This window comes from Callorhinus ursinus, unplaced genomic scaffold (assembly GCF_003265705.2).
Source record: "Callorhinus ursinus isolate GAN/ISIS: 27379988/994484 unplaced genomic scaffold, GSC_fseal_2.0 scaffold60, whole genome shotgun sequence".
Lineage (NCBI taxonomy): Eukaryota > Metazoa > Chordata > Mammalia > Carnivora > Otariidae > Callorhinus > Callorhinus ursinus.
Genome location: NW_027397122.1, coordinates 4,501,546 through 4,519,251, shown reverse-complemented (window position 1 = coordinate 4,519,251; position 17,706 = coordinate 4,501,546). Strand labels below are relative to the sequence as shown.

Here is a 17,706-nt window from a genome sequence, read left to right as displayed (position 1 = left end):
ACAGTGGGGAAGTCATGCTTTTAAAGGTCCTACACAGGACATGTCCACACCCGCCCTGAGAGCTGTGCTGTGACCCCTCCAGGCCCATGGGCCCCTCCCCGGCTCCTGCACTGAGGCAGTCCCCAAGGCCCCATGAGCACCCTTCCCCCCCGGGGGAAGCGGCTCCCAGGAGCTGGTCCCTGTGGACACGAACCTTCCTCCTGGCTCCCAGCAGAAATGCAGCTCTGATGAAAACAAAACCAGAACATCGCAGAAAGCAAGGACCCCGGTGTACCTGAGTCCTGATGGCCGTGCTTCAGGTAGAGAGGGTCCAGTTTAAAGGCTCCTATCAGGTCTGTTCTCTTTTTCACCCTGGTTTGAGAGAACAAATGATGGGGTTTAATGAGGAAGTCCCCAGAGGGGCCCCTGCGGCCCTTCCCTCCGGTCCCTCTTCCGGCTGGCTCAGATCAGGCCCACCTGCTTTGAGACCCTTCCCTGGACCCCACTCCGTCAGCAGATGTCCCTCATCTGTGTGCCCACCACCCCTCCCCCCCGGCCCCACTGCAGCACAGCATTAATCTCCAGGACTCCAAGCCCACTCAAGGGGGCCGTCTAACAAAAAAACAAATATTCGCTTTTCATCCCTGGTTCCGGGCATACAGCAGCTAAAACCCTTGGAATCCCTGGAGGGGTAAGAATTGCTCTTGTAGGCCAATGTGACGGGGGGCCCCTTGGGGAGATGCAGGATGGGGGCTGGTTGCCAGGAAACCCAAGTCGACTTGAGGGTGGGGACTCTGAGCCCTACCTCCAGTCTCTGGGAAATCAGGGGGAGGGGGAAGGACTGAGGTTGAGTTAATGACCGATGGCCAACGATTTGTTTCCTTTATAATAAATCAGTAGACGGGGCGCCTGGGTGGTGCAGTCAGTTAGGCATCCGACTCTTGGTTTCGGCTCAGGTCATGATCTCAGGGTCGTGAGATCGAGCCCCGCACCGGGCTCCACACTCAGCGGGGAGTCTGCTTGTCCCTCTCCCGCTATTCTTCCTGCTCATGCTCTCTCTCTCAAATCAATCAATCAATCTTTTTTTAAAAAAAAAAATAAAGAAATAAACCAGTAAATGTAAGAGAGTTGCTTTCCGGAGTGCTATGAGCTATTCAAGCAAATTACCAAATCTGAAGGAGCAGGGGGTTCTTGGGAGCCCCCCACTTTACAGGAAGTCGGACAGACGCACGGATACCCTTGGACCCACGACTTGTGGGACGGAGCCCATCTACCTGTGGGGCTTGCGCTAACTCCAGATATTTAGCGTCAGAATGGAATCCCATTATGGGATGCCCGGTGGGTATCTGCAGAGCTAGTGAACGGATGTCAGAAGAGGAAACCCAGCAGGTGAGCATATATCCCTTCTGTCGGCCAGGCCTGGCACCTGGCCACTGACAGGCATCGCTGGTGTGCGTGGGATGAACAGAAGCTAAAGATACGAAGGTGGTCCCACCGCGAGCCGCCCTCAGACCCAGTACGCAGTGATGGTCCGGGATAGCCCAGGTCAAAACTCACATTTGGCCTGGGATTTGAGGTCTGAGCTTTAGGATAATTGCCTCTCTGCCTCATTTGGCGAGCATGGACACCATCTCAAAGCAATTTTATGGCCAATAGACTATCCTAAGGGCAAACTGGAGGAGAAATGTCAGTCTGACAGTAGCTTAGGCTCGAAAGCAAATATTACGTGAATGAGTCTCTGCAAGGTAAAATCAGGGGGACCGAAATAGCGTGGCAGGATGTGGCTCACCAGCGAGGGGGCAGGAGAAAGGCCAGATGTATTCAGGAAAAGTAATTTAAGTGCTATTTCTACAAAGGGTTAAAAGACAGACTCTGTCAGTAAGCAGTAGTGAGGGGTCTGGTGCATGCTGTGCCTTTGACCTCGGGCAAAAAAATTGGATCACACCTGACCTCATGCATGCGAATGCAGGAATTCTGGTGCATCCCAGGCAGCATATGAGGAGGCCCTGTAGGAGACTCCTTTTGTCTCCCTGAACTGGGGAAGGCTCTGCACGTAGCCTTAGAGAGAGACAGAAAGAACAGGGTAGAAATACTTCTGACTCCAAGTAGAACTCCGTCCTTCATAAATGAAGACCGCATTCCCCTTCCCAAAGTGCGTGTCTTTGTAATCCAAACATTTGTGCAATGCTGAAGTCCCGCAAAAGGGTATACATTATAATATATCCACCTCACTGTTGAAGAAACAGAGCCCGCATACAGTTAAATCGGTGTGTCCACCCCCTCGCCACACCCCAGAGGAGGCCATGCGGCCACATTTGGCTCTACCAGTCCCACGGAGTCCTACAGAATCTTCCCTACAAATTCCTACATAATCTATGGTATTGTTTTGCAGGTTTCTTTCTTTCCTTTTTTTTTTTTTTTTTGGGGATTTATTTATTTATTTTAGAGACACACACAGAGAATCCTCGCGCAGACTCCAGGCTCAGCGTGAAGCCCAACACGGGGCTCGATCTCACGACCCTGAGATCATGACCTGAGCCGAAATCAAGAGTCACCGATGGAGCCGCACAGGCGCCCCCCGAACGTTTCTAAACATAACACAAACACAAGCTGTTTAAAGTTAAATGACGTCGTTCTCTGTATTTTTCTCCAAACCATACTCCTGAGCTTCCGAGCCGGCCTTCCATGTAGATCTTGGTCACTTTGCCACCTCGCTGGACGGCCCCACCAGCAGACCGAAGTCTGTCCACTCTCCTCTTGCTTGTCGCTCATTGTGAGACAGACCGCGCCGCCCCGGAGCCCCGTGGTGCCCTGGAGGGACGGCCCCTCGGACGCACGTCCAGTTATGGAATGGGGACAGGGCAGGCAGGGCCAAGGCAGCGTCTGAGGCGGTGTGGCCCTCAAGCTCCTATGGCTCCACGTCCTGGTCAGCAGTCAGTGCGGAGGGTCTTTATCTGACGCAACCGACAATGTTCCTGGAGGGATTTTAATGTGCATTTCTGATTTCTAATGATGTGGAGTAACACTGCATTTGTCCAGCGCCCCCTGCTGTTTCCTTCGGGTGAAAAAATTTTTGTTCATTTTTGTGTTAGCTGGTTTGCCTCTGGTACTCGGCACTGGATCGTGAAAGTTACCTAACTAGCAGTGATGGGAATCCGGGTAATTGTGGGCTGCTTCTAGGCTGTCCCCTCTGGATCTCCGCTCCACTGCATCCTGCTTGAGCTATACTGATTTCACCTGCACATCGATGTTGGATGGGGCACAAGCCCACTGTGTTGTTCTTCGATTTTTTTCCTTGGCTATTCTGGGCCCATGTAAATATTAGGCTCAGCTTCACCAAGTGCCACAAAAATACCCAACCAGGATATTTATTAGGGTGGCACTGGGCTCTGATGCTCAGTCTCCCTCTCCATGAACACAGCATACCCTTCCATTCAGTGAGGACTGCTGGAATGGCTTCCAAAACATTGTCTGTTTTCCCCTCAAGAATCTGCACAACTTTTTTTTTTTTTAAGATTTTATTTATTTATTTGACAGAGAGAGACACAGCGAGAGAGGGAACACAAGCAGGGGGAGTGGGAGAGGGAGAAGCAGGCTTCCCGCGGAGCAGGGAGCCCGATGCGGGGCTGATCCCAGGACCCTGGGACCGTGACCTGAGCCGAAGGCAGAGGCTTAACGACTGAGCCACCCAGGTGCCCTTCTGCACAACTTTTGATACCTTTATTTGTTGTAACCTTATGTCTTATTCCGCTATTGTAAAGGGTATTTCTTTATTTACAATTTACAATACTGTAAAATTGTACACATATTACAAACTGTATAAAATTACAATACAGGGGCGCCTGGGTGGCTCAGTCGTTACGTGTCTGCCTTCGGCTCAGGTCACGATCCCAGGGTCCTGGGATCGAGTCCCGCATCGGGCTCCCTGCTCCGCGGGAGGCCTGTTTCTCCCTCTCCCACTCTCCCTGCTTGTGTTCCCTCTCTTGATGTGACTCTGTCAAATAAATAAATAAAATCTTTAAAAACATAAAATAAAATTACAATACTGTAAAAAAATACAGTACTTACAATACTGCATAAAGTTTAAAAATTACATGTGCTGACATGCCTAGGTGGCTCAGTCAGTTAAGCGTCCCTCTTGATGTTGGCTCAGGTCTTGCTCTCGAATCGGTTCCATCCTCAGCATGGAGTTCGCTTGGGGATTCTCGTTCCCTCTCCTTCTGCCTCTCCCCCTCTAAAAAAATTACATGTACCGTTTATTGTATATGTAAAACCTTAAAAATGCGTATCTAGAGATTTTGTTGTGTTCTTTTAATACTTTCATTAAATTTTCTTTTTATTGCAGACAGTCACATCATCTGAGACTAGTAAGAGTTTTATGGTTTCCATTCGAATCTTTACACTTTGACTTCCTTACACCTCTTACTCCACAGGCCAGGAGAGCAAGCACCGAACAGAACGTGAATTATAAGAGCCCTTATTCTTCCCTGGTCTTAAAGGGAGTCCTTCTAATATGTCACCATTAAGAATAGGCTTACTGTAGTTTTTTGGTAGATATCTTTCATCAGAATAAGAAAGTTCTCTCTGTTCCTATTTTACTAAAATTTTTTTTGGTGCAGGTGTAGAATTTTACCTGACGCTTTTTCTGCATCTCCTGTGATGATGATTCTCTTCCCCTTGACTCTTCACACAGCAAATGACATTTCAAACCCTTCTAATATTTCTAAAACACCCCGCACACCTGGAATAAACCCATCTGGGTCATGATACACAGTCTTTCCTTCCCTTAAACATCATGGAATTTCATATGCTAATATGGGACTTAGAGATTCCGTATTTAAATTTGTGAGCAAAACAAACTTTTTCTTTCTTGCTTTTCTTTTCTTTCTCCGTGGCTTTTTTCCCCTCAGCTTCTCATCCGGTTTTGGGGAATCCAAGGTACCCGAACTTCATGACATGAGCGCCGGTGTGTGCCCTCCTTGCTGCTCTCTGTGAAGTACACTCATGCTCAGACTGATAAATGCCTTGACAACTTGGTAGAGTTTGCTGTTGGGAGAATTTGGAACCTCCCATTGAGGGAAAAATTTAACTTTTGGCGAATAATAATTTCGTTAGTGAGTATATTGAATACAGCTGTATTTAAAAAAGCTGTACATAATCATCTTTAATAGCTGTAAGATTTTTTCAGTTTATTTGTTTAGTCTGTTTATGCTGGAGCTAGTTTTGTTGCATGTGGACAATGTTGGGCATGATGTTTGACAGGGTTGTAGAAGGAAGGCTATTTAAACAGATGTGCACGGGCATGCACACACACCTGCACACACGTGTGTGCAGGCACACTCAGAAACGGCCTGCATTGGCATGAGTCAACTCACGCGGAATGGGCCTCGTGGTGAGGACAGTTGTCTCCCTGACATCAGACACACTCCTGAGGGACGGTCCTGGGGCCCGAGGGGAGGGGACTCCTGCGTTTTGGGGAAATCTACATTGTCTTTCTCTAAGCCCACAATAGCCTGTGAGGCTCACAGAATGAGGGCTCGTGTTACATCCTGGTGCCGGCAACAGAGAAAAGCATTCAGGATGGGAAAGAGCACTGGGACCAAAGTGCAAAGAAACCAAAAAGGTACACAGAAAACTGTGCGTTAATGCTTATGAAACAAGTTCTAGCACCCGATCTTGCCATAATAGAGTGATCAACCATCTTCCCAAGAAACTGAACTTCAAAAGAAATCCAGTGTAACAGAAAAGTGCAAAAGCTATAAAACTACTTGGGATAAAATTTAAATTTTATTTGGAAAAAGGCAAAGAGCCTCTCTTTAAAGGTAGAGTGAAAACATGCCCTTGGCGTTGTGTGGAATCTGAGGCTTTCTTTGGAGAAAATCTGATGTTAAACAGATACTGAGGTCTGAGCAGAATGGCTCATATTTACAAGATTCAAATGAACAATAAAAACTTATGAACAGAATAATGAAATCATTACGAAATGTAGTTACTATGCTTACAATGATTGCAAGCTTTCGAAACTCCAATTATCTTGTCCATTTCAATATTTAGAGAAAATAACCAATATGTTTACTTTAAATTACAGACTAACCATTGGTAAAATTTCATTACACAAAAGAGAGACCCTTCTGGCTTTAAGGAATACAAAACAGCCAGTGAGAGCAATTTAAAAAACAAACAAGCGAACACACATTTATGTCTTGTTGTATCAGCAAAAATTTAAATACATCTATAAAAAATTCGGAATTTAGGATTATTTGTTTATTTTCAACTCTTACGGGTCTAAAGGGATGCTTATTCTTTCTGAAATCTGGTTTTTACAAGTGTCTTACTACCTTTATCCTAATGTGTTGACACCCCATTTTACCACAATAACCTCCTAGAATAGCAAAACCTATGTATTTGAGTCCATGGATATTTGGGACAGTGCAAAGGAGCCTCTGAGTATATTCTCAATGCTCATTCTCTGCGCACTGCCTGGCACCACGTTTCAAGGTATCGCCTTCTCTTACGTTGCCCGCGAACACGCAGGGCCCCTCCAAGCCCCCCCTACCCCGGGAGCTGGACTGAGCCTGCCTGGGGGGACCCACAGCTCAGGCGGGCAAACAGGGGAGGGAGGCTGCAATCCCTCCCTTCCTCTCTAGCCTGTTGCTGTCCATGCCTGGGCTCAAATCCAGGACTTTCAGTAGTCAGAAAGTGAAACCAATTGACAGTTTGAACAAAAGTGAAAACACTTTTGGGGCCTGATTTTGCCTCATTCCCACCAAAAAACAGCTCCCGTTCTCCAATTTCTTCTGCATCCATCTGGAACAATTCTAATGCATTCCGTGCTTTTTCTTGTGTATGTGTTTATAAAATGCGTATCGATTTTCATGCATGTTTTTTTTTTTTTTTAAGATTCTATTTACTTATTTGAGAGAGAGAGCCAGGGGGAGTGGCAGGCTGAGGGAGAAGCAGACTCCCTGCTGAGCAAGGAGCCTGATAAGGGGCTGGATCCCAGGACCCCAGGATCATGACCTGGGTTGAAGGCAGACGCTTCACCGACCGAGCCACCCAGGCGCCCTCGTGCATGTATTCTGAATTTGCAACCTGTGAGATTCATAATTCTCTATATGATTCTTTTTACTCAGTATTGAGGTTTTTGTGTGTGTGTGTGTGTGTGTGTGTGTGTTGTTTTTTTAGAGAGAGAGAGAGAGAGAGAGAGTGAGAGCATGAGTCGGGGGAGGGGCAGAGGGAGAGGGAGAAGGAGAGTCCTAAGCAGGCTCCACGCCCAGCACGGAGCCCAACATGGGGCTCGATCCCATAACCCTGAGGTCATGACCTGAGCCAAAAATCAAGAGTCGGATGCCCAACTGACTGCGCCACTCAGGCGCCCCTACTCAGCATTCGCTTTTAAAACTTCACCGCACTGCCATTAAACATTTGTGGCTCTGGCCTGGAGGGCTGTGTACCCATAAGCAGAACCGGTGGCTTCATCCATAAAATCGGGATGACCATTCCTGCACCAGCTCAGCTGCCATGCAGGTATAATCCTTAAAGTGTGTGTGCTTCAGGAGCCTGGCGCTCGCCTGTGCACAAGGCCAGGCTGGCCCCAGGACTGAGTGCGGAGGCCAGAGGGGCTGTGCCGGGCAGGAAGACACGTGTCCCAGCCAGGCCTGCTCAGTCCCACACCACTGACCTACAGAAATGGTGCTGTAAGGGCTCGTATTACTTAGTGAGACATTAAAGAGCTGCGTGTATCTGTAAAAACGCCCATTTTAAATGTGGAGAGCTGATTTAAAACAAATTAATTCCATGTGGACCATCTGAAAGATTTTCAGTGGCTTCCACCTGAGTTCACCATTGCGCACACATCGGTCTCAGGGCCTTTGCACGGATGGCCCTCCCCCCCAACACACACACCAACCCCAGTGCAGGTACGTGGACTGCTTGGTCTACCGCCTCACGTGACCTTTTGTCAAATGCCCTGTCACCAAATAGGCTTTCTGTGACCTCTCCGTCTGCAGCAACCAGGCAGTGAATGAATGGGACCATGGAGGCATCCCCCCGACACAGTCCCCTCTACCTTCCAGCTCCTGGCCAGCCCCCCAAGCTTCTCACCTGAACCTCTGCCCTCTACATTGGCCCTAATCCAATGTGACCCCTGCTGGACCTCAATCTACATTGGTCTATATTTGATTTTATTTAGTTTTTTGTTTTGCTTTGGCTCTATGTCATTTACTGGAAACTCTGTTCCAAGGCTGGGACCCCGAGAGCCCAGGGACAATACCACTCTGGTCTCAGCTCCATGGTGCTCAAAATCAAATGCTTTCCAACGAAATCATGACCTTTCCTCTTCCTTGGTGTTCTTGGTTTGGACGGGGCTGCCCCCAGCTTGGATGCTGTTCTGCCCACACCTCCCTGGTGGGGGGCGGATGACTGTGGGGAAGGGTCCTCGGCAAGCAAGGTGATGTTAAACATCATCCCTGCCAAAAGGAGAGAGCAACTTCTTTGTAGGAAACAACAACAACAACGAAGACCCAAAAAACCCAAAAAAAAACCAACAACAGGGAGGGGGGCTTGGGTATAGTGAGATCAAAATAAAACCGAAGTTTGGTAAGAATCAAACAAGCTAATCAGGAAGTACATGGCATGATCAAGGTTGTATGTAGGGTTTAAAACAAGCTGACCCGGTTTAAATCCCCTAAATGTCAGCCTTATGGTTTTATCTCGTGATTTCTTGGGAGCACCACTAGGCACTGAATTGTGTCCCCTTCCCAAAATTCATAGGCTGGAGCCCTAACCCCCAGGACCTTCAGGATGCGACTGCCTGTGGACACGGGGTCTTTAAAGAGGCAAAATGATTTAAAAGGAGGTTAATGCCTGGGCCCTAATCCAATGTGACCGGTGTGTGACCGGTGTCCTTACAAGAAGAGGACCCAGAAGGGACACAGCTGTCTGCACACCACACAGAGGCGTCCGCAGAGGCCAGCACTGCCCGCACCTTGGTCTGTGGCATCCAGCCTCCAGAATCATGAGGAAATGAGTCTCTGTCTTTGTCCCAGAGGCCTTAGCCCAGTGCCTGAAGAAGCTGACAAGCAGCCGTTTTCACGTTGAAATGCAAACCCTTCAACACCAGACGCCGTCAACCAATATTCTGTGTTCATGAAATCGCGGGATGAACCCTGGGGTTTGAGGGAGGATGGATTTCCCCACATGCATGAAATCACCTCGAAATCTTGGACAGCTTTTCTGTCCAGGACCCCAGCAGCTCAGGACCCAGAAAGCACATCCTCTATCCCAGTTCAAACTTCGACTCATGCCTTCGGCCTTCTGAATCTGCAGGTAGGCAGGCAGCTCTTCAAGCACTGGCCCCCCATTTCCCCCCGGTCCCCCATACTGATTGCCCTTCTCTAGGGGCAGAATTGCAAACACCGGGGTTTGCCCTGACATTTAACATGGAATTTTATCCGGCAGGCAATAAGCCTCAACTCTGTCCTTCTCGCTGTGACATGGCATCACCCCTGCCTCCCTGCGCCTCTCCCACAGGTCACTTCCGCGGCAGCCCTGGTCACACCCCGCACTGTGGCGGGCTGGGACCCTTCTCCATGCCACGGCCATCCTCTCTCGCCCTTAACCGATGCACTGGCGTTTTGGACCCAAGGACAGGAGGCCGCGTTTTTGTATTCATCCTTATCATATCTCAATGTCTGATCACAGATCGTGGCCGCAAATGCTTGACCCTGAGACCAAGACCTGAGCTGAGATCAAGAGTCAAGACACTTAACTGACTGAGCCCCCCAGGTGCCCCTAAACATCTGTGTCTGATAGGAGTATTTTGCCCAGGTAAGGAGTGAGATGTCTGGGCACACCATGAGCCCCTCTGGCCACCACCGCCCAGCAGCCCCCCTGGTCCCCATCGCTTCACCCCCGACAACCCTCCAGGCTGTTTGGGTGGCTTTCTTGGCCTGACACCTCACTGGCCGCTAAGGACCCTGCGGGCTCCCCCGTCAGCTCACGCGGAGGCCACTACCCCTCCCCAAACAGAGGCGGCAGAGCCCCTTCTAGGCTCTGCACCAGCTCCGTGCCCAGGACCCACAATCTGACCAAGTACACCAGCAGAACAGAATTATATTTCAGTCTCAGTTAAAGCTCGAAAAAAGGGGCTTTCTGACACCCTGCATGAGTTATTCTTCAAGCGTTCCACTTTAAATGAAATAGACAAACGTAGCCACGAGAACACAAAAGAATACTGACATTGATAAAAACTATAGCTTATAGATCCTTACTAGTACTTCGGACAGAGCTGAGTCTGGAACGCTCGTATCCAAAGGGGCTTTAAAATCACACACCAAAGTTTGGGTCAAAGGCCGACAAAAAAAGAACTGATTTGAACTTATTTTTTAGTAAAGCACTGAAAATGTGATTTTATCTTTGGACAAAATAGTTAAAGAGAGCCCGGATCACTCAGGAAACTGGGAGAACAGACTTTGGGTGGGATGGGTGAGAACTGCTTTCTTCACCCTTCCAAGTGGAAAACCATTCATTCAATTACATGCTAAACGATTTTGCACAAAATTCATGCAAAGCGCCCCGGTCTTAAGGTTAACCTCTTTCTTCCTGTAATGAATGTAGCAGACCCAATTTCCACTCTTCCCACACCACTCCCAGCATCCACGCAATGGAATATCATCCAGTGAAATTTCTGAATTCTTTTTCTTGCCCTAAATATAACCAACGTAATTATGGCTCTGCTATTAAGAATTTTCAGGAACTTCGTGGGAAATAGGATTACTCTTATTTTTCCTTAGCAAATGCTATTAAGCCCTGAGAGTTAGATGTGTTAAACACCTAAGAATGGAAACACAGAAACCACCAGATTAGAAATACGCCCTGCAATTTCCTTGCGTTGTTTTTGCTAATGCTAGCTAGAGCCAGCGAGCGAGCTTTCTGTATTACCCTTGGCTTCTTGTGCGGCTATGTTGCGTACTATGTTCTGGTCAACAGAGCACTACCAGGGTAAGATCTAGCAAGAATCCCACCCATGGCTCAGAAGGGAGGCGAGCAGTACGCGGGGGACATACGGGCTCCTCCAGCGATGGCATCCTCCCCTGCCGGGCTTCTTCTCTAGAAAGCCGCTCTTGTCAAGTGCAGTGGGGGCACGGGGTCATTGACATCTAGCCAACGGGGAAACTCACCACATGGCAGAGCAGTCAAAATTCACCAACAGCCATTTGTGGGGATTGAAGTTAAATGAATCTGCAAACTGCCAAGGAACAGTAATGACAAGAAGAAGATATTTCAGTTATGAGCGTCTAGTCGTAAAACAAGACTCCACACACAGTAGTTAACAGCTTGTTTTCTCAAGTGCAAGACCACGTGGAGGGGACGTCCCTGAGGCCGTGGGGCTTGGGGCGCAGCGGCAGTTGGGAAGGTCCGGGCTCTGGAACTCCCTTGGGCAGCCACCTGACCTCTGTACCTCTTTGTACTCATTTTCAAGGGAGAAGAACGCGTCGTAGTTCATGAATGCATGGAGCTGATAACAGCTGATTCTGGGCTGAAGCACGAGGCAAGGGTTTGATCCCAGCTCAACAGCTTACTCAGTGTGGACCAGAATGGGAATGGCTGCTTTACGGAGAAATCCTGGTATCACAGCCAGGAACCCCTCAGCCCAGCTCCTGACATGCAGTACACTCTCCGGTTTGGAAGGCTGTGCCGTGACTGTTGCTGATGTGGGGTGGTTAAGATCTGCGGGTGGTAAGCCAGCCAGGGGGGAGGGGGGGTGGTCCCAGGGACCACAGGGATGGCTACCGACTCCCAGCAGCTTGTGCTGAAGTGGGAAGATCAGACCAGAGAGCAGTCGTCAGGATGCAATGTGAAAACGAGCACTGGGTCGCTGCTCAGAGGAGGAGGTAGACTCTCTGGGTCGGGCTGGAGGTGCCTGCAGAGGGTCACCCCGCAGAAGTTGAGCATGCAGGCCCCCTGGCCCCCTGGCAGTCTTGGGATGCAATGCCAGGCACCTAGGAGACGTCCAGAAAGTTCGTCTGAAGAGTGAAATGAAGAATCTCGTTTTTGTTTTTTTGTTTTTTTCGATGGAAAGAGGCATAGGCTTTGGACTAAGAGCCCCAGATTTTGACCTTAGGGTTCCCACTGCCTGGCTGAGGGCCCTCGGCGGGATGATTCTATGAGAATTTATAAATGAGGGACTGGAATGAGCTAATCTAGAAACTTCCTGTTAACACTCCCTTTTATTTCTGGGTTAATCCTGATTCGGGTGTAGGGCTATCACATTCAAAGCAAGGGGATGCATTTTGAGGACCTTGGATAATTCAAAACATGCGGAACCCCAACACAGAATCCACGGGCGACCCCAAGAGAAGACAAAGAGAGTTGAGGAGATGCCTGCTCCCAGCAGCAACAGGGACACGGCTCACAGTTCTGGGGGCTCTCCTACTCTGAAGACACATGAGCCCCTACTCATTTTTTTTTATTACTTTATTTTTTTATTATGTTATGATAATCCCCATACATTACATCATTAGTTTTTGATGTAGTGTTCCATGATCCATTGTTTGCATATAACACCCAGTGCTCCATGCAGAACGTGCCCTCTTTAATACCCATCCCCAGGCTAACCCATCCCCCACCCCTCTCCCCTCTAGAACCCACCCCTCCTCATTTTTAATTGGGAAAATTCACAGTTCTACCTTTCCTCGTAAAATGAGACGTCATCAATATTTTAGGTCGTACACTTTCAAATTTGCATAGTCTGGAGTCACATAACATGTATCTACCTTTCAAACTATTAAACTCTTTGGAATAATCCGAATTTGAATTTACGTGTGTACTCTGTAGGAAACTGTACTGATCTGGCCTATGAAATACTTTCTGCCGGCACCTTCCTCAAAACTCACGAACTAGCAAAGTTCTCAGAATACACGTATCATCCTAAGCAGTGGGAGGGTGAAAATGTCATACCTAACCTACGGTAATTGGGATCACCCCAATTTTTATTTAATGGGTTGGCTCTTTTACTAACGCTAATGCAATCATCAACAACTCTTCCCACATTACCTAAACGTTTTCTTCTTTATTTTTAAAGATCATATCCAAGTTCATTGCCCGCCTATCAGTAACGGGCTCCCTTCCTGGAAGACAACGGGAAGCAACTGCCAAAAACAGGCGTTAGCTCATTGATTTGAGGGGCCGCCATATTTCCAAGCAGAAAATAGGATTTCAACGACTGAGACCGGCAGAGGAGGGCCCTGGGCATTTTCACTGCGCTATCCTGAGTGGTGCATTCTTGCGTTCTTCAAAATGCATGTCCAGGTTTATCCTCTGAATGCTGCATAGGAGCTGGGTCCCGCTGGAGGCCCAGGGGTGCAGCCATGGATGGGCGCCCCACCACCAGCCACCAGGGAGACATCTGCTCGACTGACGGCAACCTCGCGTGTCAACCCGCTCTGGGGGGAGCCGATTCATTTCCTTCCACGTTTCAATAAAAGTGATTTTGAGAAAGAGACGGGAAGTGACAACGCGTTTCATTTGTCGATAAAAGGAGACAAAATGTGAAAGAAGAGTTTTGTTCGCCAAGAATTTTATTAGCTTCCTCCCCGGGGGGGCGGGGGTGGCTGTTGGTGTGTTTAATCATCTTTCATTACCCAACTGCCGTGTGCTCTTTCCTGCTGGCAGAGCAAGAGTTCTTATCTCTGGGCTAGGGACGGGGCAGGATATTGCAGCCCCCTTATCAGACCAGCTGAGCAGCAAGGCCCTCGCCCCGCAAGGAACAATGCAGGAGACATGGAAATGACTCAGTGTCAGGCATGAAAATCCTGTCTGCTGCAGATACCATCATGCTCCAGTGCCCAGCGCTGCGGTGGCCTGATAGTCAGTCACCCCCTGTGAAAGCCGAAACCCCGGGTCGTGGGATCACGGGAAGGAGGAAAGTCAAAGTGGCAAAAGATTGTGCAATCCTTAACCTGATACTTAGAAAGACCAGATCCTGGGGACAGGCACACAAATCCCCGATGAACGATTTGCCCTGTATCCCTGAGGTGCAGGGGGAGACCCAGTCATATGCATCATCTCTGTATAACGTATAATGCATAATGACAGGAGTCATTTATATGGTAGAGAGATTTATTTTTCCATAACACCCACAAACCCAGCTACTGGCAGTGAACTTCACAACGTGGGGTGCTAGCATGCTTAGCAGAACTTCTCACACACCACCACAACCCCTTCCCTCATATTTATGGGGGACTTTGGAGGCCCCACAAATCAGCCCCTCCCCAGAACTGAGCTGAGGTCTGGAGCATATTTGGACATCCATAAGTGATTATGGAGTGAGTGAGTGAATGAATGCACAGACGTGATGGAGATATGAACCAGAATGCTACTTCATTCATCAGCAACCAGGGGGTATTCTTTCCGAAGATGGGAATATTTGTATTCTACACCCGACACCCACTCTTCTGGTATTACGGCATAATGAGGATCCAAATTAGCAATTAGCAAATTAATTGGCAGCATGACAGGAGAGCGGAGAGAGGTTCTCAGGGACAGGCTCTGCAGCCGTGGTGAAAGTTAATAAAAGGATCCAGCTCATTCACGGGACTCACTGTGTACCTGACACTGTTTTTAAGCGCTTTAAACATGATTAACTCCGGATACTTACAGCAACCCCTCGAAGGAGATAAAGGAGATACTGTTACTAAATCCACTTTGTGAGGTTTGGAGATGCCACCACCCTACCCCCAGGGACACAGCTAGTCCCCCGGTGGAGCATTCAAATAGTCACTAAATGCCAATGACCACGCCCTTAATCCCTGCACCTCCTGTGGCCCGGGGTCTCACGAAACCCTTGCCTCTGGGCATAGAGTCAGGACTGAGGCTCTCCTGACTCACTATCTCCTTCCCTTGGACTCACTACCAAGTCTTTCTCTCTGGACCCTTTATTGGTCTGCAGCTAAGTTCTGGCTGGAGGAACATCCTACTTGAGCCTGAAATGACACATCAGGGCACCCCCATAGTGTCCCCTCTCTGCATTAAGTCTGCACCACATTACCCTCTGTGGCCCTGTGGGGAAGCAGAGTATTTGATCGATAGTTTTGATGACTATTTCTCAAAAGCAGCAGGTGTTTCCATGGGCATTATAGGCCACGGTTTCCAAACTCCGAAAGCGGTATAGGACATTTAAAGGCACCCATGGCTGCTCGTTCAATATCTGTTAAAGTAATACCCTGCTCAGGGGCATGGTCAGACCATGCTATCACACTGAACCAGATCAAATAAAATTGCGGGTTGCATTTATCCATGACCTCTTGATCTGAGAGGCATTAAGATTTTATTTTCTTCCTAAAGATTTCCCCACAGTTTCAGAAGCTAAAATTTATCCTACCATGAGAACTCTGCCCAAGATTCGTGCAGACAGAAAAAGAGCTGCAAACGTCAGGTCTACTTCCAGAAGACAGGTCGTATGACTGGGCAGATTCTCAACCCCCCTTATAAGGAAATCTGATTTCTGATAATCACAAAATTTGTTTGAAAAGAAGTTACTGAAACAAACCACAGCAGTGACGAATGGAATGCCACAGCCTTGTAGGAAGTCACTGATCACATAACACTTTTAAACAGTGATCTTATTGAAGAGAGGGGCACCTGGATGGCTCAGTGGGTTAAGTGGCCGACTCTGCGTGTCGGCTCAGATCATGATCTCAGGACCGTGAGAGGGAGCCCCATCAGGCTCCACACTTAGCGAGGAGTCTGCTTGTGGATTCTCTCTCCCTCTGCCTCTGCCCCTCCCCTGCCAAAATAAAGAAATCATACATCTCTAAAAAAAAAAAAAAAGGATCTTATTAAAGATAAAGAGCACGCCCACCTCTACTCCATTCAGAAGATGCCGGAACTCGGGGCAGATGAAGGAGCTACCCGCGTAAGCAGCATCGATGTGCAGCCACACGTCCTCCTTGGTACCTGAAATCCAGAGGTGACCGGTAAGCTCCCCAGTGGATGCCCTGCTCACGGCAGCCTGACAACCACCTCATCCCATCCAGGGCTCTTAATGCATCCTGACCATCAACAGCATTTCTTGGCCCCGTCCCGGACCCTAACAGGCTCCTTGGGTCTGAAGGCAATGAAGCTGAGGGCCGAGGTCATGAGCTGGCCCCAGACAGAGCTAACACAGACCAGGTGCTCAGGGATTGTGTAGAAGATGAGGAAAATGGGATCAGCTGCCCTGCTCGATTTGCAGGTCGATGCTCATGCCCGAAGGAGGCAGCGTGCACTATCCCTCGGGGCTCCTCACACACACCTCCTTCTAGGTTTACCACCTTTCTCGCCCTCCCTCCATCTCATCCACTGGGGATCTGCTCCCGATTCTCCTGGCTAACCCATCCTAATGTCCTGCCCCACAAACTCCTTGGGGAACGGCAGGGTTCGCAGCCCGAGGGACCCCTATGCCCCCCTGCCCCGCACCATCTGGACACAAAGCATACTCGTTGATTTTATGCTACCTGCAATCGTCCTAGGCTCCTTGGTGAATATGATTTCTGTTTTCTAACCTCGCCAGAATCGCCTGGCAGGAAGGGACCATGTCTTCCTCGCCAGGTGGAAGAGGGTCCTGATTAAATGCGCTCCCTCAACTGAGACGATCTGGGTTCATCCCCTGCCTCCAAGCACCCAGCAGCTGTATGGCCTTATGTCCCTTCAAGCTCATTCTTCCTCAGAGGCAAATGGACATGAAAATAGCACCTGGAACCTCAGAGAGACAAGACCAGGTCCAAGGTTTGTGAGAAACACATGCGAGCATCGTGATGAGTGCCTCCCTGTGTTCTGGGCGCTTGGCCCATCACCCAATCCATAACCACGAAAGGCTGGGGCGTCTTGATGGGGAGCAGATGTCCTGTCCTGCCCGAACTGGGTCAGGGAAGCACCTGGAGGGCTCAGTTAGCCCCTGGCCCGTGCATCTGTGACAAATGACAGAGGCAAGCTTCACCTTTCCACGCGTGATGCTCGCTAATCACGCAGGATGCCGTGAGGAGTGACGAGTCGTTCTGAGCTCTGCTGATAAAAGCTCTAAGAGGCGTTTCAAAGCCTTGATTCTGTTTGAACTTCAGGGTTGGAGGGATCAAAGCCCTCGGTTGGATGCAGACCAAATGTCTTCCGAGCACATGCAATACGGCCCCGGAGGGTCAGGGTGTGGTTGGGGTCTGAGCACCCTGAAGCAGGTTTCATGGGCAGACGGTGTGTGGGCACCGCAGGGCCCCACGCGGATGCAGCTGGGAGCTGGCGAAAGCACAGAGCCTATGGAAGATGTGGGATTTCTGCTTCGAGACCACAGCTCACCCACGCATGCCCCTGCCCATGGTCCTACCCCTGTAGAGCTCTCCTGCTCGGGCTCCCGATGCCATGCAGCAGGTAGAAACCTCAGATGCACTTCGAGGACAGACAGCAAACCACAGATCCAGGCTGTCCTCTCCATGGGGCCGCCGGTCAGGAAACTTCATTTTCTGTTAGAGGCACATCGGAGGCGTCTGGGGCTCCAATGTCTCTGTCCGGTTCAGAACTGTCAAGGGAAGGGGTGAGGCAGAGCAGGACCCCGGGGTGGGGGTGGGGGGCTGCACAGGCAGACGAGTCAGGAAGGACGCAAGCCATGAAGGCAGGAGCAAGGGGAGCAGGTTCCAGACGCAGCAGACAGGGCTCTCTTTTCCTCACTCAGCCATCATCCTTGTGAGAGGGATGTTT

General features: G+C 49.3%; 1 protein-coding gene across 3 annotated transcripts in view; it reads right to left on the bottom strand.

Annotated features, from left to right (window-relative positions):
* Positions 1-17,706, bottom strand: part of DDC (dopa decarboxylase) — an 80,022-nt gene that overhangs the window by 16,152 nt on the left and 46,164 nt on the right. For 2 of the 3 annotated variants that reach the window (XM_025853147.2, XM_073885031.1), the window contains 3 exons: positions 15,842-15,936; positions 11,160-11,227; positions 275-351 (listed from right to left, as the gene is read on the bottom strand). In XM_025853147.2, the coding sequence (XP_025708932.1) occupies positions 275-351; positions 11,160-11,227; positions 15,842-15,936 (240 nt within the window). Of the gene's footprint in view, positions 1-193; positions 352-11,159; positions 11,228-15,841; positions 15,937-17,706 lie in introns of all 3 variants that reach the window. The other variant, XM_073885030.1, reaches the window with a different exon arrangement.